This window comes from Copadichromis virginalis, linkage group LG11 (assembly GCF_057382275.1).
Source record: "Copadichromis virginalis isolate Kocher_CV1m ecotype Utaka linkage group LG11, C_Virginalis_male_GT1.1, whole genome shotgun sequence".
NCBI lineage: Eukaryota > Metazoa > Chordata > Actinopteri > Cichliformes > Cichlidae > Copadichromis > Copadichromis virginalis.
In genome coordinates this window covers 32,095,078-32,119,707 of record NC_140628.1, presented here as the reverse complement: position 1 = coordinate 32,119,707, position 24,630 = coordinate 32,095,078, and the positions used below count along the sequence as shown (strand labels likewise).

General features: G+C 37.6%; 1 protein-coding gene across 1 annotated transcript in view; it reads left to right on the top strand.

Moving 5' to 3' along the window:
• The first annotated feature begins 999 nt into the window (after positions 1-999).
• The window catches only part of LOC146699098 (uncharacterized), a 34,225-nt gene continuing 10,594 nt past the window's right edge, over positions 1,000-24,630 (top strand). Inside the window, exons 1-16 of the mRNA XM_085472608.1 lie at positions 1,000-1,020; positions 4,430-4,514; positions 5,203-5,271; positions 5,418-5,590; positions 6,739-6,867; positions 7,029-7,082; positions 7,211-7,264; positions 7,916-7,969; positions 8,198-8,251; positions 8,998-9,051; positions 11,509-11,562; positions 12,058-12,111; positions 12,368-12,421; positions 13,341-13,385; positions 18,884-18,937; positions 19,020-19,073. Of these exons, the coding sequence (XP_085328734.1) occupies positions 1,000-1,020; positions 4,430-4,514; positions 5,203-5,271; positions 5,418-5,590; positions 6,739-6,867; positions 7,029-7,082; positions 7,211-7,264; positions 7,916-7,969; positions 8,198-8,251; positions 8,998-9,051; positions 11,509-11,562; positions 12,058-12,111; positions 12,368-12,421; positions 13,341-13,385; positions 18,884-18,937; positions 19,020-19,073 (1,062 nt within the window). The remainder of the gene's footprint in view (positions 1,021-4,429; positions 4,515-5,202; positions 5,272-5,417; positions 5,591-6,738; positions 6,868-7,028; positions 7,083-7,210; positions 7,265-7,915; positions 7,970-8,197; positions 8,252-8,997; positions 9,052-11,508; positions 11,563-12,057; positions 12,112-12,367; positions 12,422-13,340; positions 13,386-18,883; positions 18,938-19,019; positions 19,074-24,630) is intronic.

The following is a 24,630-nucleotide window of genomic DNA, read 5'->3' as shown; positions in this document are numbered from 1 at the left end:
TGGCCTTTAGTCTTTGCTGTAAGTTTGGGTGTGTTTACCTGGAAAGTCATTAAGAAAATGGAGTAAAGGGGGTTTGTGCGGTCTGTTTATAAAAAAAACAAAAAACACTGCAAGTAAATGTAGGGTGATCATTTTACAGATATTTAAATTAATAGTCTGATAAAGAGTTCAGACTTTCAGGAAGAACATAAAAACTAAATCTGACTGTTCACTGAAGAATAGTTGCAAAACTATGCACCTGTGATTCTTGTTCCTAGGTTGAAGAATATAAAAATGACCAATTTATACAACAAATTATTATTATCATTATCATTAATTGTCTCTATAGTCACACAATCTATTTGTGTTGGCATAAATGACATCATTGTTTGAAATTGCAACACAGCAAAACATTCGGTCTTTTGATTTAAGAAATCTTGTTCTGAGGGTAAAATGTGTTCCTCACTAAACTAATTTGAAAAAGTTTCGCTGAAGCTTGAAAAATCGTTAAATGATAGTTTATTTTGAATGTATTTTTATTTAGCTCATGAGAGGAAATACAAGGCATGATTATGGGTGCAAATTGTGGTCTAGATGATTACAATCCTCAAAACAGTTTTTTTTTTAATCAGATGTTAAAACTGTTTTGCAACTCCAGACAGCAGCACATGGAAATGTGATATAGACATTAATGTGAAGACACAAAACCCCAAAATCTATTCATCTTCCTTCTGTCCTGGTTTTTCTCTGCTCATGCTGGATTCTGGATCTGGTATTTCTCACCCTTTTGAGAAGCACAGATAGAGGACGAGAAGAACAAAAAAAGTCTAACAGGATCCCGTCCGTGCCTGGGAACCTGACGGATCCTGGAGAGACGAGAGTACAGGGGGAACCGTTGGGGTGATAATAGTGTAAGGGAAACTCCTCAGGGAACGTAAAATCTGGCTGTTTTTGTTCTCATCCATATCCCCAAAGAATCCTTTAGCAGGTCTGGTCTAGAGGGAATCACTGTGCAGCACCATGGGGGCCTCCTGTGATAAGGTAAAATGAGATTATCATCATATGTGGATTTGGCCCTGCACATTTTGAGGGAACTGTTAAATGTTGTTTATGGTAAAATAATCAGGGGAAGGTTTTAGTTTGTCCTTAGTCCACTGGACAGTCTATAAAGTGCCTCTCAGGCTGTTAGCAAGACCTTAAAATGTTGATATAGGCCTTAAAAATTTCAATATAATTAATTTAACTTCCATATTAAAAATGCAGATCTTCTCTTTTTGTTTGTGTTAGCATCTAAATCTGCAAAATCTGCAGACAGAATTTATCTAAAAAACTTTTTTGTTGTTGTTTACTGAAGTATAACTTGTGGTAATTTATTTTCATTTTTAAAGTCATTTTGGTGCAATACATCATAAACTAATTCTGTATTCAGCTGTTCAGTAAGTCATCTGTGTGGGAGTCATTTTGCTGAGCAGAAATTTCTGATGAATGTTTGTGGGTAAGTTTTAGGTTCTGGGGAAGCTTTTTAATTCACAGAGCAGGCTTTGTTTAGATTCTTTGCTGACTTTGGATTTTTCTCTAGAATTCACAACAAGGCCAAAGGGAAATTTGTACATGGTGTAATGTTTGGCCATGTGACCAAATAGATTTTGCACACATTGGGAATGTTGGAGCAGCCTTTGTTTCTTTATAGCAATCGACAAATATGAACAAAAAAGTTAAATATGAAATGTGAGAGTATTCACTACCTCACAGCCCCAGAGGTCCAACAGGGCAGAGTTAATTGGGTTTGAATTTGCTTGTATGGTCTGTTACAGCTGTTCTCTTGGGTTGTTTAAATTCATGCACAAACTAGCCTCTAATAAAGGTTAACAAGGCAACATTTGTCTAGCAGAAATGTGGCAAATGTTCTTGTTAAATTATTGGATAATGAGCTCTTTTTGCTACTTTATTCGGATCAATATTATATGAATAAATTGTTACTTGAATAAAGAAACAATATAAGAGTGAGGGATTCTTTAACACCAGAGAAGCTGAGCTCATTTGACCTTTTCAAGGTTTGAATCTTCCCAAAATTCTTTTTCAAACAGGTTTGATCTGAGGTTTCAGAAATGATTACAACAATGTGGTTGTGGTCATTTTTATCTTCCTTTTATCCAGTTCAGTGACCTTGTGTTAAAATCTAATACACAGCCTTCCAGGTACAGGGCAGGTTTTCCTGTGCTGGTCTGCAGCCTCACAGTGAGGCTTCAGGAATGTCAGATGAGTCTGAGAAGTGCTCAGCAGTCTTCCTCCTGACAAAGAAACCTCAGTCTGTTTAATTCTCAGGCAAACAGCAGCAACTCAAAACTCAGCAACCTCATTGCAAATAAAGAGTCCTTTACAGTGATTCTCCTTTGTTGGTGTAGCCCACCCAAACACTTCTCTGATCATATTTGATGCATCAAGTTCTGCTCTGAGGTCAGGAGGTTCATCAGTGAAAGCGGTTGCTTCACTTCTGATGTTTTTGATACTTGTCATTGGTTGTCCAACAAGTGGCAGTGTAAGATCTATGACTGTGAGTTAGAACTTAAAGTAAACTTTTAAATAAAATAAAAAAAGACTTTAAATACAAGAAGGAGTATTTTAAAATCACTTGTGCAAAGATTTTCTTATGCCAGTGTAGCTCTGCTAAAACTGGTTAACATGGTTATTAGTTTTAGTTAATAACCTTTCAACATAAATTTGAATAAGCTGAAGCCAATGATGGTCCTTTTAGGAAGTCCTTCAAAAAGAGCATTTCAGGAATGCAGCCTAGAGGTGAATGAATGAAAAACCACTGTGAGTCAGGAAAGGCTTCACAGATAACCTGCCTATTATTCATTCAATCAGACTGACCGTGTGGGTTAAATCAATATTTGCACATAGCGTTTACAGTGCTGGAAAAAATAACATGGAAATAAACAAAGGCCTTTAGAATTAAGGAGTTTTGTTTTTCTATTAAAAATTTGTTTGGCTAATACAAAAACTGCCATAGGGTTGTATTCTGTCAGTATCCTACCAGTAGTTTACTATGCTAGCTCCAGAGGGCAGTATAACACCTGTCACTGGTCTAAGCAGAGCCATAAAACCTGACAGTAATCAGTCACCTGAGCTGAGGCAACAAGACTGAAGACTGGAATTAGAGCTGAATTATGCTGAATTTCTGTTGATCAATATACTTAACACTCCCTTTAGGCTGTTTATGCAGCTCATGATTACTCTAAACCTTTTCTTTTTCTGAAATAAAATAAAGTTGGTTGGATCCTATATAAAAGTTTACAATGTAAAAACACTTTACATGATGCACTGAGTAAATGGAAGAAAGAATCTGACTTATCAAGTCCCCTGGAACTAAAAAGCCCCTATAAAGCAGTCAAAATACTCCCAGTGTAAAAAAATGAGGTCAAACAAGTCTTTGCTAAGTCAAAGTGGTGCAAAACGACATCAGCATGATTGCAATCTTTTTTCTTTTCTTTTTTTTTTTTTTTACCTTGTTTGTTTACAGTTTCCCTTCACAGAGAAAGAAGCACTGCTGCAGTCCCTGTAGAATAATTTGTTTGTTTTTAGCCTGTGAAATATGATGGATCACGAGATGGATGAGCTACCTCACTGACAGCTAATTGATACCCTTTTTGTGCATAACATTAAAAAAAAATACCAACAAGGGACTCAAATCTAAAAACATGAGGTTCAGCATGGGCACTCTTCAAAGTAGAATAGTTTGCAACAGTCTTTGTGTAGTTAGGGCTTGTCTACGATTTAAAACGGGGACCTATCCCTCAAAGGATAGACCAAAGAGCACCTGCAATGACAGAAATGCAGAAGTCAAGCAGACGAGTGTTTCTTGCAGTTGTCAGTGGGGGGATCTGGCGCTTTCTCTGTGAATTTCACATTCCCGTGGCAGAAGGCCAGGTGCTTGCTCAGATGTTATTTACACATCTGTTGCTGCCACTGACGTCGCACGCGCTTACGTCATTGTCAGCAGACACTCTCTCACACAAAATCACGGTTTAGTAACGCAGTAATTCAGCGTGCTTACGGGAAAGTAAGAGTAATCTAATTACTTTTTGTAGTAATCAGATTACAATAACACGTTACTGCCCATCTCTGGTGGTCATTAAATGCACTTAACTGTTTGTGAATACAGGAGCCCCACCACCTGCCATTCAAATTCTTAGTGTGCAAGAAGCAGCCAATCAAAAGTTAGTTGGTTTAATTATTTAATTAAACCTAATTTAATTTAATTAATAGAGTCAAATGAAGGGATTTATTTAAATACAGCTAACAGCACTTGTAGTAGGAACAGTGGGTCAGAAAACAAACTCATCCAGCAGTGACATCTTAGTTTACAGTTTAATATTCATTCAGGTTGTGTGAAATGGTGAATTGTGTTGCATGAGTCTATCTGCTGTATTTGATGTGTACCCTGCAGGCGTCGCTCCTCTCGGGGCTGCTCGTGTTCATGCTGTTTGCCGTCTCTTCTCACTGCCAGGAGGAATTTTCTGGATACCACTCAGGTCAGGGCTTCCTCATGCTGACACTGATTTAACTTTAACCTCAGGTGAAACAATAGCTGTTTAGCCTTGTTTTACTAAAGAACAACAGGTGACAGATAACGCAATTATAGAATCCAGCTGAGGAATATTGTAAACTGGTTTCTTCTAGGTAACTAATCGACAGTTAATTATGATAAACACTGCTTAATTATTTTTAAGTAGTAAAAAGTACCTTCACAACTCATTAGTAACTTTCTTGTTTAATATCGTAGTCAAGTAAAGGCTTATGTGGAGAAAAAAAGTAACAACTTTAAATGAATTGCATTGTTAGGCGAGCACAAAATTTATCACATATTCATTACAAACTCATATTTATTCAATTATTACCACAAATTATTGTTTGTTTCTTTGTTTTTTCAACAAAAAAAACCCTTCCGATCTTAGCTTCACTTTATTTGTTAACTTTAATGCACTGACTTAAATCACAGTTTTGCAAGAGAGGAGAGGTGTTTTTGGAAGTTGTTGATCTATATGTACAGTATGATGCAATTTTTATTCTCCCACATTTGCTGTAAGTTAAGGGCTCATCAGGGAATTGAACCCGGGATCGTGCACACTCAAAACAGGAATCATACCCCTAAAACGAGTCACATTTTCCCATGTGTCTCATACTGAGTTCTTACCTCATGTATTTTGCATGTCTATTCAGGTGAGGAACACACCTATGAAGAGTCTTCTGCAGTTGACCACTATGACAACTTAGCTGCTCCTCAGCCAGGTGAGATCAGTAACACACTTAGTGTAAACTGTACCAGAGGACACTCTCTGACTGTTTGAAGTCCTCGGGGCTCCAGACCAGGACTGCTGACTGTAACAATGCACCACAAAGTCCAAACAAAACTAAATGTCTTAATATTTCCTTAGAATATCCACCAGAGCCGACTCATAGCTATGATGTGGACCAGATATTCGAGGAGGAGGATTATGACACTTATGGCCCAATCCCCACCCAAATCACCATGATCACTGAGGACACCTTTCCCTACATCACCACCACTGAGTCCCACTATGCCAAAGAGGACACTGAGATCGTGCAGGTGGGACAGCTGTGTGCTTGGAGTGTCAGGGATAGCTCAACAACAATATTAAACTGCAGCAGGAAGAAATGTAGAGAGAGCTTTAAAAAACAACAATGCTCTTTGTTGCTCTCTTTGTTCCAAGCCCCTCAACAATTTCATATCTGCTAAACATAACTAGGAACTGAGTTTTAGTTTCATATAGCATTCATAAAAACCTGACCTCTCTCTTGCATAAAAATCTTCCTATTAAAGGGCATTCAGCCCATTGTTAAGGGTCATTCAGTCCCTGTACAGCCAAGTGAAAGCTTGGTCTGCATTGTTGGCAATAAGTCGGATTTATTCCTTATGGGTTTTGGACTTTGGCAAGTAGCAGAAGGTTTGTACTTTGGTGGTTTCAGGATCTTATCTATGCTTTTTTGCAGATGATGTGGTTCTGTTGGCTCCCTCAGGTGGGAGCCTCCAGCTTTAAGTGAGGTGATTGGCAGATGAATGTCCGCATTTCCAGGTCTGAGGTCATGGTTCTCAGCTAGAAAAGGGTGGAGTGTCCACTTCAGGTCACAGGCGGGTGGCTGCCCCCTGGAGGCACTTAAATATTATTACCAGCAGTCTTCTGTAATGGGCTAGATTTTCTACAATTTTTGTTTAGTGATGCTGAAAGCAAACTGCCTGCCAGAACTATCGGTCAGTAATTGCTCCAAAGTAAGGGCCAGGATTTGAACCTACGAGAATCATAACCCTATATCATCAAGCCTCTTCTGCAACTTGTGGTTCTTCATGATGAAAATGACATACTTGTTCCAAAGCATAGCTAATCTGAAGCACTGCACAAGGCCAATAAGCGATTAAAAAAAAAAGAAAAGATTTTTACGAATAATATAAAATTATGATTATTGAATATTCCTCACCAATAATGAGATTTAAAATTAATTTAATGTGTCCATTTTAGTTTAAGTCAAGCAAATCTTACTATGAGGTTGATTTGGTAACTGTTCTCTTATCACACTGCAAAATTGTAGCAGCTTGATTTAAATTTCTTTAAAACAAGGAAAATGGAATCAGGAATGTCTACAAAACCATGTCTATGCAGGTGCAGGGCATTGGGTGTAGTGAAGCTAAATTTGAAGGACACCATAGGTGTGATAATATTTGTTAATGTTGTGTTTTAGGTGCCATATGAGCCTGACACTGGCTCCTCAGAAGAGTCAGGGGGCGATGCAGAGCTTTGGCAGGTGGGGCCAACAGAGTGTGACTGTGAGCCCGGAGAGCCTGGATTTGCTGGCTTCACAGGACCGAAGGTACAGCCACATTGCATCACATCACTGGCTAAATGCAGTCAATGGCCCCTTTGTTTCATTCTTACACTGCATGGCCTGATCCAAAACTAGGGTCAAATGTAGGTTTGTTCATGTTGTAGTTTTTGTTTTCCACAGTCTGATTCCTTTTCTCTTTCTCTCAGGGATCCAGAGGCCTGCAGGGTAAAACCGGTAAACCAGGGTCTCAAGGGAGAGAGGTAAAAGTCTTAAACATGAATAATGGATGTTTGTTTATGACAAGAATGCCTGATTAAAGTGATACTAAAGCAGCAGCTGCATATTCAAGTAGTTTAATTACTGGTTATTTATCCGTTTTGTGTTTTAGGGCTATAAAGGGACCAAAGGTGTTCAGGGAAGGAGAGGAGATACTGGACCAGTGGTGAGTAAATCATGCTACAGCAGTCACAGTTGATACTACCATGCAAAATAGCTTGTATTTACATTTGTAGCTCCCATAACACTGTGAAAGTAATGACAGCATTGGTGTTGTAACATAGAGTGAAAGTAAAAACTAAAGAAAAAATAAAATGAAACTGAAAATACTGAGTTTTAACGACCATAAAAGCCAGTCAGCTAAACAGAAAGTAAAAGAGGTATAAGCAGTGAAGGAAAGTTTGTTAAAAACCTGAAGCCAAACTGAAAGTGAAAGCTCTTCATTTGAAACTTAATTAAATTTAAAGTAATTTGGGTAATTTAAGTAATTAAAGACTAAAGCAGAAAAAAAATCTTGTCTATGACAGGAAAAGGGAAAAAAGTGTTTTCTGCTGTTTTAGTGTTATTTTACACAACACCTCGAGGTGCCCCAACTAAAGCAAGGATTAAGATATAATCAGTCATTCCAATAATTTCATTATTTTTATTTTTTAGATTGATTTCACCATATATCAAAAATTCACTGTTTATAACTTTCAGCTGTTGCAATTTTTAAGACTATGAAACCGCTTTGTTGTGTAAGGAGAGTGAGTGTTGTGTATAAGCTTTGGAAATGTTTTTGCCCTTGTCTGTTGTAACCTTTGACCTCATTTTGCAGGGTGACCATGGTCCTGAGGGAGATGAAGGAGCTTCTGGTTTTTCTGGAGCCACAGTGAGTTAACCAGTCCATCCTGAAGTGAAAGTTAACTGGCTACGTTTACATTTTATTGTGACTATTAAAAGATATAAGTGCAGAGTGTGAGCTGTTAAGTTTCATTTAAAACCTTTTAAAGTAATAACTGAAATTTTTTTTTCACCAAAGAGTTAAGCTCCGTAAAGCTGCAGCTCCATCTGTGAGGATTTTTAAAACTTTCCTAAGCTTATTCATTGAATCTGTCAGGGAGAAACTGGACTTCCAGGAGAGCCAGGTGAGCCTGGAGATGTGGGTCTAAAGGTAAACACACACAAACACACACACACACACGCACACTCTATCCCTCCCACCCCTCTCGCCTCAGTCATGTGGTTGGAGGGATGTTGATAGATGCATCACTGTTGAGTTAATGCACTGATTACAGTATACATTTAGTATTTCCACAATGTCATACCTGACATAATGTTTTCACAGTGTCAGGTATTTATCTACAAGTTACAGCATCTCTTCCCTTTGGAGCATTATTTTTTTCTGTGCATTATTTACAATATTTTTGTTTGTTTAAATGTCTTCTATGCTCCTGTCAATAAATAAGCAAAATATTTGCATAATGATAGACAGACAATACCTAAGCAGACTGCAATACCTGCAACAGCTACATTTAGAGAACTATATGAAGTGTAATTATCAATTGCATCAACCCCATCAGTAAGTTTAAAATTCACTGAAGTGACATGTAATATAATAATAATTTAAAGAAAGCTCATTTGACCTGAAATTATGTGATTTTATGCTGAAAGAATTACAGTTCAGGGCTTCATAATATTAGTTTGTGGTAGACGTCATAATTATTAGATCTATCTATTGCTGTTTATATGATTTATTATAAATATATAATTAATTTAAAAACATTATGGTTTTAAATTACAGATTTACATTGAACCATTGTATTTTTATACTGTTTTGCATTTGTTTAGCCCAGCAGTTATTATGTGTTATTAGCAGCTCAAGTAGCCAATAATTGCAGTGCCTCTTCTTGTTGACAGGGTGACATGGGATTGGAGGGACCCCGTGGAGGAGTCGGACCTCCTGGTGAGACTGTAAGGAACACAGCTACCTCTCAGCCTCTCTGTGGTGGAAAATTTAACATCTAAGCTAAACTTCAATAAGCTGAATAAGAACAGGTTTTTAGTGAAACATTTGCTTCAGCTCAACTAAATCAGACTAATTCTGATAAAAGTGAAAGTAAGGAAGTCGTGACTCCACGATGAGTCACACTATTTTTAAACTGGCAGATGTTATTTAGTCTACACTGAATCAATGGGTTTCCGTGTTGGAAAAAAAAAACAGTGCAAAAGTTACACAGAAAAGCTTTAATAATTGGATTTCAACTGTTGTAGATGCTATGTAAGCATAGCAAGCAAATTATGCAGGCACATTTTAAAAAAAAAAGATTAAATTAGATTAATTTAAGGTATTTCACTGACATGCACTGACACATTCAGGAAATGAAACTGAAACCACCTCCCACTGCAGACTGAGACAACAGAGGTTGTGTCATTATCCTGGAAATCACCCAGAGTATCAACAAACAAATGACACATTTAAATAGCAGATTGGGGTTTTGGGGATTTTTCTGGCAGTTCCTGATAATAAACTTTATGACCCCTAACTGCAGTTACACACACACACACACACACACACACACACACACACACACACACACACACACACACACACACACACACACACACACACACATTTATTCATGCACAAGAACAACCCATTCAATCCACACATGCTAAGAAAACAAACCATAGATGTTCAAAGTTATCTGTAATAATGAGAAATGGCACAGGAAAATAATATTGAACACGCTGACTGAAATGTATGTAATACTTCGTAAAGAAGCCTTTGTCGGTGACAAGATGTCTCCTGTGTGGAGAAACTAGTCACAAGCATTACTCAGGTGTGATTTTGGCCCTCTCCATTACATAGTTTTCAAATTCAGATGTTCTGTGAGTTCCTTCTATGAACTCTGAGCTTTAGTTCTTTACATAGATTTTCCATTGGGTTCAGGTCAGGTCTGAGCCATTCTAGCAGCTTTATTTTCTCTCTCTGACACCAACTGAGTTTCCTTGCCTGTGTGTTTGGGATCACTGTCTTGCTGAAACGTTCCACCCTTGTTCCATCCTGGTATATTTGAAACCATGAAATTCCCACCTCCAAACTTCAATGTTGCTCTGGTGTTTTAGGGTGATATGCAGTGCCTTTTGACTTCCAAACATTATGTGTATTATGAGATCCAAAGAGCCACTCCGTACTGGCTGAAGAATTGTAAAATATTATTACTACCATAGTTAAATAATATAGTTCCCTGCTCATGTATGAAAGGAGTTATTATCACTTTATCACAGCCCATCTCACATGATGGCCAAGATGATTACTTCATCTGTTATGATGCTTGTCGCTACCCGATCTGTACCACGCACGCGAGAATCTTTCGTCACTTCCTCTCTTTGCCAACATTGTGACAGTTAATGTATTTCAATGACATGGTTAGCGCCAAGTAAGCTCCTAGTATTTCTGGACATATTTCCTTTTCGACTGCCCGGGACATTTAAACAATGGATACCTCCGTATAGAAGCCTATTGTGTCTAAAAATAAACATTTGTAATGAGTCACGTGAAGATTCATTAGCCAAATTAAGTGTTTACTGACAATTGTCAGTGATAGCGGACATCATCGTCACAATTCCAATCAATCCTCTCCACATAGACAAACATAAACGCACTCGACTATTACTAAATCAAATTTAACACGCATACACAACGAAACAGAAGAAGAAGAGAACATCTGCACGTAGGCGGTAAGATCGGGTAGACCGGATCTGTACGGTCTGACTTTTGAACATGTGAGTAAGGATTGGGGAGGCCTGATCCGTAACTTTTTTTTTTTTGGTCTACATTGTATTGAAATGTTTCATTATTGCAAACATTTTAACAGATACTTATTATTGTTAACATCTTAACAGATACGCTGACCCGTAACTATAATAAAATGCTTCGAGTGGAAGTAGATGCCTTTCGCACATGCGTGGTACGGATCGGGTTTCCGGTACGGATCGGGTAGTGACATGGTAAATCACTGAAGAGTTTTTGCCTGCAAAAGAATCCTGCTCTTGTGAACACAACAATTTCTTTCAAACCTCTAGAGTCGTTCTTCATATTAGGCACAAAGTTTCACTTTGACTCAGGAAAGAACATAAATTTTGATGTTCAAATTAGGACAAAAAATAAATGAATAAATGACACAATTAACTAAAATTATAAAGTGATGATGCAATTTTTAACGAATGGATGAGACAGCATTTTCCAGTTAATGTTTCAGTGCCACAATTCACCATAAATCACCACATTTTACTTTTGGCTAGACCCTGGATTGGGGAGATTAATATTATAGACATGGATTATATATTATAGACCCTAGAACTTGATGAGCTGATGGAGCCACACAACTGGAAAAGGTGGTAATTGAGTTTTTTTGGTTATTTCAGGGTCGTCGTGGTGATGCTGGGCCTGCTGGAGGAAGAGGGACTAAAGGTATCAAGGTAAAAGAAAAAAAAAGAGTGATAACTATGTCCTCATGATGATTACACGACTGGAATACAACAACGCAGCTGTGTTTTATGTTCAGTAACATTTTGATGAGGCAAATGCTGAAATTATTTTATTAATCATTTATTAGTATCAGTATTTATAAACTCAAATATTAGTGGTTCTTTTCAATTTTTATCTTTATTTATTTATTTGGCCAAGTCAATAGGCCCATAAAGACATGGAAATAAACTGATTTTTATTGTTTTGTTTTTTTCTTAATAAATTATTGAATAAAATACTGGTTTAACAAGTAATAACAGCAACAATCAGTACTTGTTACTAAAGTGTATACAGTGTGTATATGATTTTTTTTTTTTTTAAGTTTCTGTATTTTATGAATTTATTTACACTGAATAATATAATAAAGTTTTTAACCATGTGTTTTGAATGCTCTGGTGGTTTATTAGTTTTTGGCACTTTGGATGGATGTGTTTTTTCTTTTTTAGGGCGCTCCTGGTGACAAAGGCAGACAAGGTCCTCAGGGAAGAGACGGACCAAAGGTATATAAGTATCACGTATTTAAATTCTTCAAAAAAGAAAATGTTTGGTGATTTCCCCTGGCACACAACTGAAGGTGGTTTAAAATGTCTATGATCAAAAACTGACACAGTTTCTTTGCTTAAAAGAAAATAATTATTTTTATTCTTCTGCATTATGTCTAGCTGTTTATTGCACAGTTTTTTGATAACCAGCAGTGCCGGTTCAAGTCACAGCTGTCTTGGTGTCGATCTAAACATGTTTGTTCTTCGTCAACAGGGTCAAACAGGAGCACCTGGGTTTCCAGGTGATGTTGGCGAGAGAGGCTACACTGTAAGACACATCATTACTGGTCATGGAAACTACCTAAACATCTTAACATTTACTCTATGTGTCATCATTTGATTTGAATTTTAATCTCATTTGACTTCCATAACCTTTCCTTTCTTGGCAATTTTTTTTAAAATCAAAAAACCGATTCAAAACATTGTATCAAAGGTTTTTAAGACATCTGATGATGCAGTTTCTCTGGTGTATTAATATATATCTGGGACTCTATTCAATTATGCATTAGTTATGTTATGCAATAGACAAAATATCTTCAAATATCTCGGCATGCTTGTTTTAATCAGCATAAAAGTGTATTAATAACTTCTCTGTCTGTGCAGTCCCAAGTTTGCTCAATCTGAGACGCACAGTAGTTAGTTTTACCTCTATTAGCAAATGAGCAGGAGGAAATTTCATTAGCTGTGAGCTGTGAATTTGATTAAATCTACACGAAAGGCAGAACGTACAACTTTTTTTTCCTAAGTCCTCCAAACACGCTTTTCAAACTGTCCCATTACACAGAACAGAGTCACAGATATAATTCCATAAACCTTTCCTGGGTTGAGGATATTCACGTTTCTCTTTTCTTCGGGTTTCCATTACAACAAATACTGACGCATACTATAGCGGTACACATGTGACTCTGTCAAGGGTTGCCTTGTGGTTTAATCTTCCTTTATTTAATTGTGTTCCATCTACGTAGCAACAGATGATATCACTCAGACTCCTCCTTTTAAAGTGACACAAGCTCCTAAGCTTCAGGCTCTAGTACAAAGCGGCTTATTTAGTGTTTTCATTTCTAAAATTTCCCGAATTCACTGTTTTATATAATTTTCTTCTTCACGTCATATTTGAACTCATTTCTCTTTTTTCTCCTTTGATTTAAAAAAATCTGAGAACAATATTTCTTGTTTATCCTCCTCAGGGTTATCCTGGACAGCAAGGCCCAATCGGAAAGAGCGGTCCGAAGGTACACAAATAAACTGAGGCACTTTTATTCTGCTCATATCTTTTTTTTCATGCCCAAGTGTCTGTATTTAAGTTCACCCAGTCATCCTTTCAGTTTCCAGATTATGGCCTTCATGATTCAGCCTGGGAAGAAAACTTTTGCATTTTATGAGTCTGAGAGTCACTCTGGCTCCTGGCCACATTTCACAGGAATCTCACATAAATATTATTACTGCCCAGAGGGTACTTCTTTTGTTTTTCCAGTTTGGATATCTCATTTCTGCCCTTTTGCGAGACCCACATCACAAACTAATGAATCAGCCATAAAAATAGCAAAACTGTCTAAAGCCAAGGCACACTGTTAAGAGCTGGTAAAACTCCCTACAAATAAGCTAAAATAAAGGGAATGATGTAAATATGGGCAATTAAAGAATTTAGTATTAATGTAACACACAAACATATGCAGTGTTAGTTGACTCTAAGTACACACTTTATTAAGCTGAATAAATGACAAAAACACTTTTGTATAACAGTATACATCACTGGCTCTCAAACTTTTTCTAACCTATTTCAGCCTAGAAGCCAAAATAAGTTATAGCAACACACAATAAAAAAACAAAAAGAATAAAAATGGTTGAAGTTGAATTTTACTTAAATGTGCCAGCACAAGCACATGTATGTTTCCTTGCCTTCCCCCCCAAATATTGTATTGTAATTTATTCATTTGTTTAACTTTATATTTTTCACCTGTTTGCTGGCACCTCACCAGTGGTCCTACTGAGACTTCAGAGTAGTAGTCAGAAAAACTTCATGTTGACTGAAGGCTTTCAAAAGCCTCCTTCAGGAAAACCTTTTAAATAAATGATTAACAAGAAACAGAAACATTTTTATCGTATTAAAAATAAAATTAAAATAAAATTAACCACAACAAGAATAAAACAAGATGATTTGTAGGAGATCTTAATAATCTTTTTGCTCAGTTTTATCAGAAAATCAAAAAAAAAAAACAAGATTTCTATCTTAATGCATGCTCAATCATCCAGGTAAGTAAATCTCCAAAAAGTTGATTCTGTTCATCTGGACGTAACGTTTTCAGTGGGAGAAACGTTTCGTCATTCATGCAGGTAAACAGCATATTTGCATAATGACTGAAACCAGCCCACTGAAGGAACAATGGCCTGGGAGGTCAGTTCCTTCATCATGATTATGCAAATTCTCATGACCATTGATCAACAACCACTGATCAAAGCCCATTGATCAATGGCCATGAGTACCATTCACAGAGAGTTGGGGAATGGCTGCAATCACAGCATTGTACGATGGCGAAAGATGTACCCTTAGGCCCCCTCCTCGATTCAGAGATGGTCTTTCCCTTTTCACGTAAATGGCCTCCTTGACTCAAACCAGCATTCCTCCCTGTCCAGGATGTGTACATCCTCATCATTGAAAGAGTGTCCACTGGCCTGTAGGTGTAAATGACAAAAGTCCAGCTGGGATAACCACATTTACTCAGGGCCTTCTTGATGTGATGATGTGATGTTCTTCTGCTTCCCTGGCTGCTGTGTCTGTGGGGATGGTGTTCACTCTGTGTTGTAGTGTCCTGATGACACCCAGTTTATACTCCAGTGGATGATGAGAGTCGAACCTTAAATACTGATCCGTATGCGTAGGTTTATGGTACACATCAGCTTTTAGCTGTCCCCCATTACAGATGGAAATCTCACAGTCTAACAAGGCTAACCTGCCACTTTTCATATCCAGATGAACAGAATCAACTTTTGGAGATCTCTATCAATGGAAATCACTGACTGAAAAATGTGTATGTATATTAAAAATTCTATCATATTGAGAAAAGTGTGGAAATATATAAGAAAATTTGGGAAAATACATAATAAAAGAAGAGGATGCACAGTTTCCAGTAACAAAATTCCAAATATTTAATGTGTGTCAGCTATTAACTAAGTGGATCATGTGACAAGTTGGGTTATTAGGCAACACGGAGCCAGAAAATGTGCTATATAAAGCAATTACACTAATTAACTAAAGATGACACACACACACACGAGATGAAAGGATGAAGATACCTAAAAATCTGTTTAACGAGTAGAAATCAGGAGTGTGCTTAGCTTATCTTAGCATACAGACTGGAAATGGAGGGAAAAGAACTTGTGTGGTTTAGACAGCAAAACCACCTACTTACTAAATAAGAAACTCTTTGGCAACCCTTAGTTTTCACAATATTTTTTTATTGCAACAAACTAAACTTATGACAGACGATCATGTTTGTCAATCAGTCACAAGCAGAAAAAGATCATTTCTTCCTGTGCTTCATATGACCTTTGTAATCTAAATGTGACACTGAAAAACGGGAAATATATTTGATCTGATATAACTGATGATAAGAAGATTCAATAAATCAATGTAGATTCTCATTGGTGGCAGGCAAAATCCCCATAAGCTGTTTTTCTCTCAGTAGGAAAGAAAGTAATTTTCTTGTGAGTCATTTCTAGCTCTTATAACTTTAGGTCTCCCTGAAACTTTAAGTTCAGAGAGGAAAAAAAATACCATATATTACACTTATTGCTATAGGGTTTTAAAAAAGTATATGTTTACCTTTACCTTTTCTGTCTATATGTAAGTGAGCTATAGAAGCCAAAAAGAAAGTATAAAAATGAAAAGTTTCAGTGATGTAATCAAAGTATAGTAGAAACTGGAAGCACTGGATTAAATCACTGTATTAGCTGTTTTGGCAGAGAATCAAAAACACAGAGTAGTTTCTGAACTTTCCCAAAGAGTTCTCTATTACTTTGATCTCAGCCATCTGACTTTTTGTTAAATATTTTTACACTTACAGAGATGTTTACTGAAAAGTTTCTGTACAAAATTCTCACTAAAATACTGAGTCAAACTGAGAAATGCATGAACACCGGTGTCTAATAAGAGTGCCAGTATAACAAAACTGAGGCTAAGGTTCTTTGAAGAGCTGTAGTTGAAGGGTAGTAAGTAAAAGTGAAAGTAAAGAGTAAAAGTGAGTACAGGAGTTATCTTAATTTGACTTGGTTCCCAGAAAATCTATTTAACCTGTTTAACCAGTTCACAAACATTTAACAGTGTGCTGCTGCCAAAGTTATTTATAATGTGTAATGTAATGAACAACCCAAGTTTTTGTTTAACTAGTTTCACACACAGCAGCACGTCAGTGTGATTCACTGACAGGAACAAACAACTCAAAACTTCATTAATCGGTTTTCTCTTAGGATTTCCTGAAGCTGAAGCGGTTCTGATCATTATATGATTATCAGTTGATTCACTGAGTCGTTAAAAAGTAGATTAGCTAGTTACATTTTCTGGAGCCCGTTATTCTTACCACTCCTTTTTATTTTACTTTTTTCCCGAGTCATTTTACCTAATTTCTTTCTGATTGCATCTTGATCCTTGAATCCTAATCCTATCCTAAGATAAAGTGTAGAAGTAGATCAAAGATACATCTTTTACTCTTTGGGAACATTTTTGTAGCGTTTTGACTCACACATAGTTTCCTTGAAGTCTGTGTGTGAACAGAATGGGAATAAAACTGTGTTCAGACTGTTCAGATTCAATTAAGTTTGTTGCTCACAAAGTTTTTAAAAGCACATTATGTAATATTATTGCTGTTCATACACTTTGTGCTTTCAGTGATTTTTTTTTTATTGTGTGATACAGGGAGTGCAGAATTATTAGGCAAGTTGTATTTTTGAGGAATAATTTTATTATTGAACAACAACCATGTTCTCAATGAACCCAAAAAACTCATTAATATCAAAGCTGAATGTTTTTGGAAGTAGTTTTTAGTTTGTTTTTTGTTTTAGCTATTTTAGGGGGATATCTGTGTGTGCAGGTGACTATTACTGTGCATAATTATTAGGCAACTTAACAAAAAACAAATATATACCCATTTCAATCATTTATTTTTACCAGTGAGACCAATATAACATCTCCACATTCACAAATATACATTTCTGACATTCAAAAACAAAACAAAAATAAATCAGCAACCAATATAGCCACCTTTCTTTGCAAGGACACTCAAAAGCCTGCCATCCATGGATTCTGTCAGTGTTTTGATCTGTTCACCATCAACATTGCGTGCAGCAGCAACCACAGCCTCCCAGACACTGTTCAGAGAGGTGTACTGTTTTCCCTCCTTGTAAATCTCACATTTGATGATGGACCACAGGTTCTCAATGGGGTTCAGATCAGGTGAACAAGGAGGCCATGTCATTAGTTTTTCTTCTTTTATACCCTTTCTTGCCAGCCACGCTGTGGAGTACTTGGACGCGTGTGATGGAGCATTGTCCTGCATGAAAATCATGTTTTTCTTGAAGGATGCAGACTTCTTCCTGTACCACTGCTTGAAGAAGGTGTCTTCCAGAAACTGGCAGTAGGACTGGGAGTTGAGCTTGACTCCATCCTCAACCCGAAAAGGCCCCACAAGTTCATCTTTGATGATACCAGCCCAAACCAGTACTCCACCTCCACCTTGCTGGCGTCTGAGTCGGACTGGAGCTCTCTGCCCTTTACCAATCCAGCCACGGGCCCATCCATCTGGCCCATCAAGACTCACTCTCATTTCATCAGTCCATAAAACCTTAGAAAAATCAGTCTTGAGATATTTCTTGGCCCAGTCTTGACGTTTCAGCTTGTGTGTCTTGTTCAGTGGTGGTCGTCTTTCAGCCTTTCTTACCTTGGCCATGTCTCTGAGTATTGCACACCTTGTGCTTTTGGGCACTCCAGTGATGTTGCAGCTCTGAAATATGGCCAAACTGGTGGCAAGTGGCATCTTGGCAGCTGCACGCTTGACTTTTCTCAGTTCATGGGCAGTTATTTTGCGCCTTGGTTTTTCCACACACTTCTTGCGACCCTGTTGACTATTTTGAATGAAACGCTTGATTGTTCGATGATCACGCTTCAGAAGCTTTGCAATTTTGAGACTGCTGCATCCCTCTGCAAGATATCTCACTATTTTTGACTTTTCTGAGCCTGTCAAGTCCTTCTTTTGACCCATTTTGCCAAAGGAAAGGAAGTTGCCTAATAATTATGCACACCTGATAGAGGGTGTTGATGTCATTAGACCACACCCCTTCTCATTACAGAGTTGCACATCACCTAATATGCTTAATTGGTAGTAGGCTTTCGAGCCTATACAGCTTGGAGTAAGACAACATGCATGAAGAGGATGATGTGGACAAAATACTAATTTGCCTAATAATTCTGCACTCCCTGTATGTGCATCTTCACCAGTAGTGTTTCTTTGTTTTTCTTCTATGTTTCTTCTTATGTATAGTATAGTAGAAAAAGTGCTATATAAGAACCAGTCCATTTCACATTTATCATCCTTTCAATATGCCTTTTGAGTTTTGTAGTTTTAGCAGTCATTAAAACTTTTCATTTTGGATGACGTTTTGCAATATATTAAAAAAATTTATAGACAATCTTTGCTTTTTGTCTGATTATATCCTTCTCTCCTTCGGTCTCTTTCAGGGGACTAAAGGTTACAGTGGCTTGCCAGGACGAGGTGGTGACCCTGGAGAAGATGTGAGTAGATTAGAAGTAAAAGAAAAACTGTGCACTTGTTTCTATGTCTACAACCATTGACTCCTACCTTTTGTTTCCACAGGGTCCTATAGGAGTCCCAGGGTTTATGGGAGAACCGGGGCCATTTGGTGCCAAGGTAACCACAGGCAGAACAAGGCTTTGTTGTAAACATCCAGTTCATGTTTCTAAGAAATTGCATGAACCTCAGTAGTCATTTCATTGGAGAACACAGAGCTACGACTTCAGAACATGTAATTCCTACATGAATAAAAACATTGCGCTCTATCTGCTCAAGTACCAAATAAGCAGAAATAATTTGGTTCAAATTGCAAACTTCTCATTTTGTCTGTGCCCCACTGTTTGGAGTAGACATCATAGTTATAAGTTAGTCTTTACTTCCTGGTATTTTCTGAGTCAGTGTCTCTTTGTTTTATACTAATTGCATAAATAGCAGAATTTTTTGTGAGTCATAAAACGAGTCTGGACTATTCAGTGTTGTCTAACTTACAAAACATGTTGCAGGGTCTCTGATTATTCCTCAAAATGACTCATGACATGACTCATTTTCCTGATGAAGTACTACGCAATTTCGTGAAAAACTAAACACATGTCAACAGATTTTAGAACTACCTTTAGCAGAAATAACCAGAATTAATGGTTTTCTGTATGACTAGAAGTCTCTCATATCGTTGTGTTCATGTACAGCATTCTTAAGGTCCACATCATTTCAGTCAGTTTCAAGTCCGGACTTTGACTGCACCATTGCAACACCTCAATTCTTTTCTTTTTCGTTCATTGTGTTGTAGAGTTACTGCTGTGCTAGGCAGCATTATCCTGTTTCATGATTGACATTTGACCAAGCTTTAGCTGCCAGACAGATGGTCTCACATGCAGTGGCGTGTCCAGCGGGGTGGCCTGGGGGGGCACATGCCACCCCCCCAACCAGACCGGCCACCCCAGGTGCCACCCCAAAGGCAAAACAATAAAATTCAATCAAATATCAAATGTCCGATTATGTTTTCACGGTGAAGCTCAGATATCCGAGTGTAAGTGAATGCAGCATCGGCTTCTGCGCTATGTGCGTCACGTTAGCAAAGGTAGGAGAGCCAAGCTCGAAAGACGGCACTGCAGGAAACAATTTTTCGGTGAAAGAAAATGAGGACAGAATAAATGTCCCGGTAAGTAATATTAAGTTTGTTGAGTTTAGTAAACTTCGGTGAAATTAGAATACCAAGGAAAAAATAACACTTAAAGAATTATTGCAGCCATGGAATATATCAGACAGTATGCTACTGAGGGCAGCTAACATAAGAGTTATGAGTTATAAGATATAATCTAAGTCGTAACATTGCTGTATGGAGTTGCAGGTTAACATAACTGGACTGGCCATCGGGCATACCGGGCATACGCCCGGTGACTTATTTTTTATTTATTTTTGTAAGGGCATGAACAATGAGAGGTGGTGGATTGGCCAGATGCAGGTCGATGTGTAGAAATAACTCCGTTGTTTGGTGGTGGCTATGACGGGGCTTCCACAGAGGCCAGCAGGTGGATGAGGGAAGGGGAGGCAGGAGGAGAGACCCGAGGCAGCCGCCGGTCCTAGTGTCAGGTGAACTGAACTTCAGGTAAGAAGTTATGACCTGCAGTCTATCTGGGTCAGATATAAACCAAGTTTAGGTGGAGTTTATTTTCGTTGTGCTGACTTTTTACCGTCAGTTGCAATAACTCATACTGCGTTCTAGCCAGCTTGACGGAGTTTTTATACAGCTGGGTGGGTGCTATGATGTTACTGATAGTGAACTTTATTTTATTCATACGTTTAGTTAGTAGAGTTGCCAACGGCTCCTTAAAAAATGGAATGGTCCCTCAATCAGAGAAAATATTACACGTTTCGTATTGAGCTGAGAAGGAACACAGTTTGTCCCGAACTTCAGCTAGAATGGAAAAAGACACAAAGCTGGATTTATTCTGTGTTTACGCTGCACAGCTGTCTCTTCTTCTCTCATTCTCTCCCCTCCCTCTCCTGTTTCTACTTCAATCATGAAACTGATCAATGATCAGCTGATCGGCTTTTCTCTCTTGTTTATTTATCGCCCACTTTGCACCAGAAAGAGAAAACCAGCGGATGTCGCGCTAAACAACAGCAGCACGTTTAAGCTTGATCAGCTGTTGTTAGAATTTATTTAATATTAATTTTTAATATCAGCTGATGTTTGCTGGAGCCACAGCTGTAAAGCTGCTGGTCATGATGTCAGTTTGGATATGTGGTGAGAGGGAAACATGAAGATGAAACCAGGAGATGTCCTTACTGAATCATCAGAGCTGAACAGGTGATGGAGAAACAGGTTTACCTTTTAGGTGACATGAATGAGTTGAAGGGAAGTTATGAACTGTTTCTGAGAGAAAAATAACACCAGGATCCTTTTCTAAGTAGCTGACAGCTGGTAACTGTGCAGGGGCGGGTCTAGCAAAGTGTTGCCAGGGGGGCAGGTAGGGCATTAACAGGGAGAGGTGGGGCACAAAGAAATACTTTTCTTTCTTATTCTCATTTAAAATATCTAGCTTTTATTAAATAATTATCTAAATCTTACAACCAAAGTTTTTATCTGACATAAATGTATAGAAATCATACATATACCAACAAGACAGTGTACATATGGAAAAGATATATATAAATTTTATAAAGTTTGTAAATGTCTTGTGTGAAACTTGTATGAAAAGCATACAAGAGTAAAAACAGATATAAGATCCCTTAAAAGATTATATAATGAATCTTGTATGTTTTGGATACTTACTAAAACAATATATGAAAGTAATGAGAAAGTGGCCACTTTCATGAGTTAAGTCATATAAGTTTTTACTATTTCTTTTCCATATGGGACTGTCACAACAGCATTTGTTTTCATTCAAAGTCTTTATGGCTTTACTACCTGGTGGGCCGGTCTGTAGTCAAAATGCCCGATTTTCTGTCCCAGTCCAGCCCTGCAGGTTAATACTGGCAGTGTCACCATGCCAGCTGACTGTATTTCATCATCAGCCAGTGTTGTTCTTGATCAATATTACCAAAGTTTACCATAAGGCAGCATAGAAAGTATTTACTTGCTTTCAGGTTTTATTCAAATGTTAGTCTTTTCATTTGTTTCCCCACTTTTTTCCTGTTTCAAAATCAAACACCAGTTTGTGAGAAGATTATCTTCTTTTTTTAATAGGCAGATAAAGTTTTGCATTGGAATGGCTAATTTGTCAATTGTTTGTTACAAATGTTCGTATTTTAATATTCAAAAATGTTTTTGCCCAAAACATATGTGCAGTATATGTCAGTAAAAATACTATGCAAATATTGCTGTCCTTGACTGCTGAATAAACACTGACTGATTGTATCTCTTGTACTTTATCAACGCAGTATCTAAAAACTTTGCACCGTAGTGGTTAAAATCTCATTCTAATAAGAGTTAAAAGCGCATTCGGTTATTAGGTTTATAGGATTATTGAATTATGGTTAACGGTTGGTTGAATTTTTTTTAAACATTATCTGCCAATTACATCTGCCACCCTTCTCCAAATCTGTGCCCCTACCTGGCCCCCCCAACAAAAATTTTCTAGACACGCCACTGCTCACATGGTTGGGATTGAGGGTCGCGAATGCCAATAGGTTCAATCCGGTCTTTAAGTGATGATGTGATGAACCCTCCTTTCGGGCCCAAACTACCCTGCGTTTATTAAGGCTGTTGTGTTTTTAACATGTTTTAATGCTTTGTATCTTATCCTATCTTATCCTATTCTTATCAACAAGCCCTAAAAACTGTCAGTGATCACTGTTGGCCTCTCTCGGTTTTTATTACCGCTATTTATTTTAAAGCTCAGTTTTTAAAACCTTACGTTGTAACTACAGCCCAGCTAATAGAGCAATAAATTAATGATTAACCTCGCATTGTGGATGGATTATCTCAGTTTTTCTCTTGACTGAAGTTTGGTCCGTTTACATCATCCTGCCATGCAATTGCATTTGTCCCTAACAATCAGGATCCCTAACTATTGAGTGGAAAAAAGTTAGCGTTCATCCTCCAGCTTCACTGTGTTTATATTATGCTAACATAGCTGTGTCGCTAGTGTCGTAGCACATCATTATATACCAGCTAGCCCAACTTCAGCAACCCTACAAACGTCACTTCTGTTTAGTATTTTGTCTTCATTTATGTTGGACGTGATAGCAGAGGTGTACGTCTTAATTTTTTTTCCAGAAATCTCTAAGTCAGAACATGGTATATTATATTTAGACGGAAACTAGCAAGCTAACTTCTAACGCTGTTGAATTTAATAAATTCTGTTTTCATGGATGCCTGGATGTTAAACTTCATTGTTACACCTGGTAAAGCAGCCACACGGATCATATTATTACAGATGAAAGAATTTAGACAGTTTTTCAACTCTCAGTGATGCCGCAGTGATCGTTTGACTTAGGGACCTGCGGCAGAGTTTGGGCACAGACACGGCTAATGACGTCAGACTTAAAGACCGGATAAACTGGTCCACAGGGCAAGTACCGTTGTGGGGATGGACTCTCTTGAGGTGGTTTCAGAGAGGCGGCTGTACAAGACAAGGACAATGCTGGACAGTACCGCCCATACACTCCATGAAATCTTGGCCAGTAACAAGAGAGACACGGAGATTACCCCAATGCACTACTGAACGACGCAGGAAATCATTCCTGCCTGTGCATCTCTGTACAACTCATCCATGTAAAGCACAAGTACACACTGCAATAATTGTACACCCATTGTACATTCTCTACAAAAAACAAAACAAAGTACAGTGTGATAAGATGGGCACCTAAATGTCAACCATATATGTTTAATTTGTGTAATATACTGGAATATTTATAATTAGGGCTATTTATATCTATTAGAGTCATTTTGTTGTATTTTACGACTTTCATATATGGTATTATTTATTTAGTTTATTTTATAAGAACAATAACTAATGTATTCTGGTTCTGACTCTAGAATACTTTGGCATACACAGGAAATCATGTTCAATTCAATAATTTTGAAGTGCCCAGGCTCGAAAACAAGCTCAAATCATCACCCCCTTTTTTTTTTTTCTTATTGGACTGTCGTCAACTTTGACAGTTTGCTGAGGACTTTAGGATCTCAGATGTAGCTCTTGGGTTTTTTGCAGTTTCTTTGAGCACTGCATGGTATTGTGTTAATGCACACCTAAATGCTCCAGAAAAAATTTATGCTTTTTATAAATGTTCACACTTGCTGATGATCAGCTAATCAAGTGGATTTGATTTGGATTTCCGTAGTTAATTCCTATGGAAGCAGTAAATGTGTACCTTTTTTCAAAGGACTGTAAAATTCCAGTGAAAACCTTCTTTTTTTTCCTTTTTTTTTTACTGTAGTTCTGCAATACTGTGGCCTTAACAGCAACACACAGCTGTAGCATATACCCTGGACCACCAATGTTTCTTTCACCATATGACTCCTTTTGTAAAAGTCATTGGAAAAATAGATCCTAAAGCCACCTACTGTACCAGGAATTAGCCCCACTATACACTGAATGGTGCTTAAATGTCAGGACAGGTTGTTGTTAACATGATACTGAAATGTGAACTGTGGAAGTTACAGTCATAAAACTTTATAGGTTATTGTCATCCAGACACAAACTGGGCTCTAGTGTCTATTTTGTGT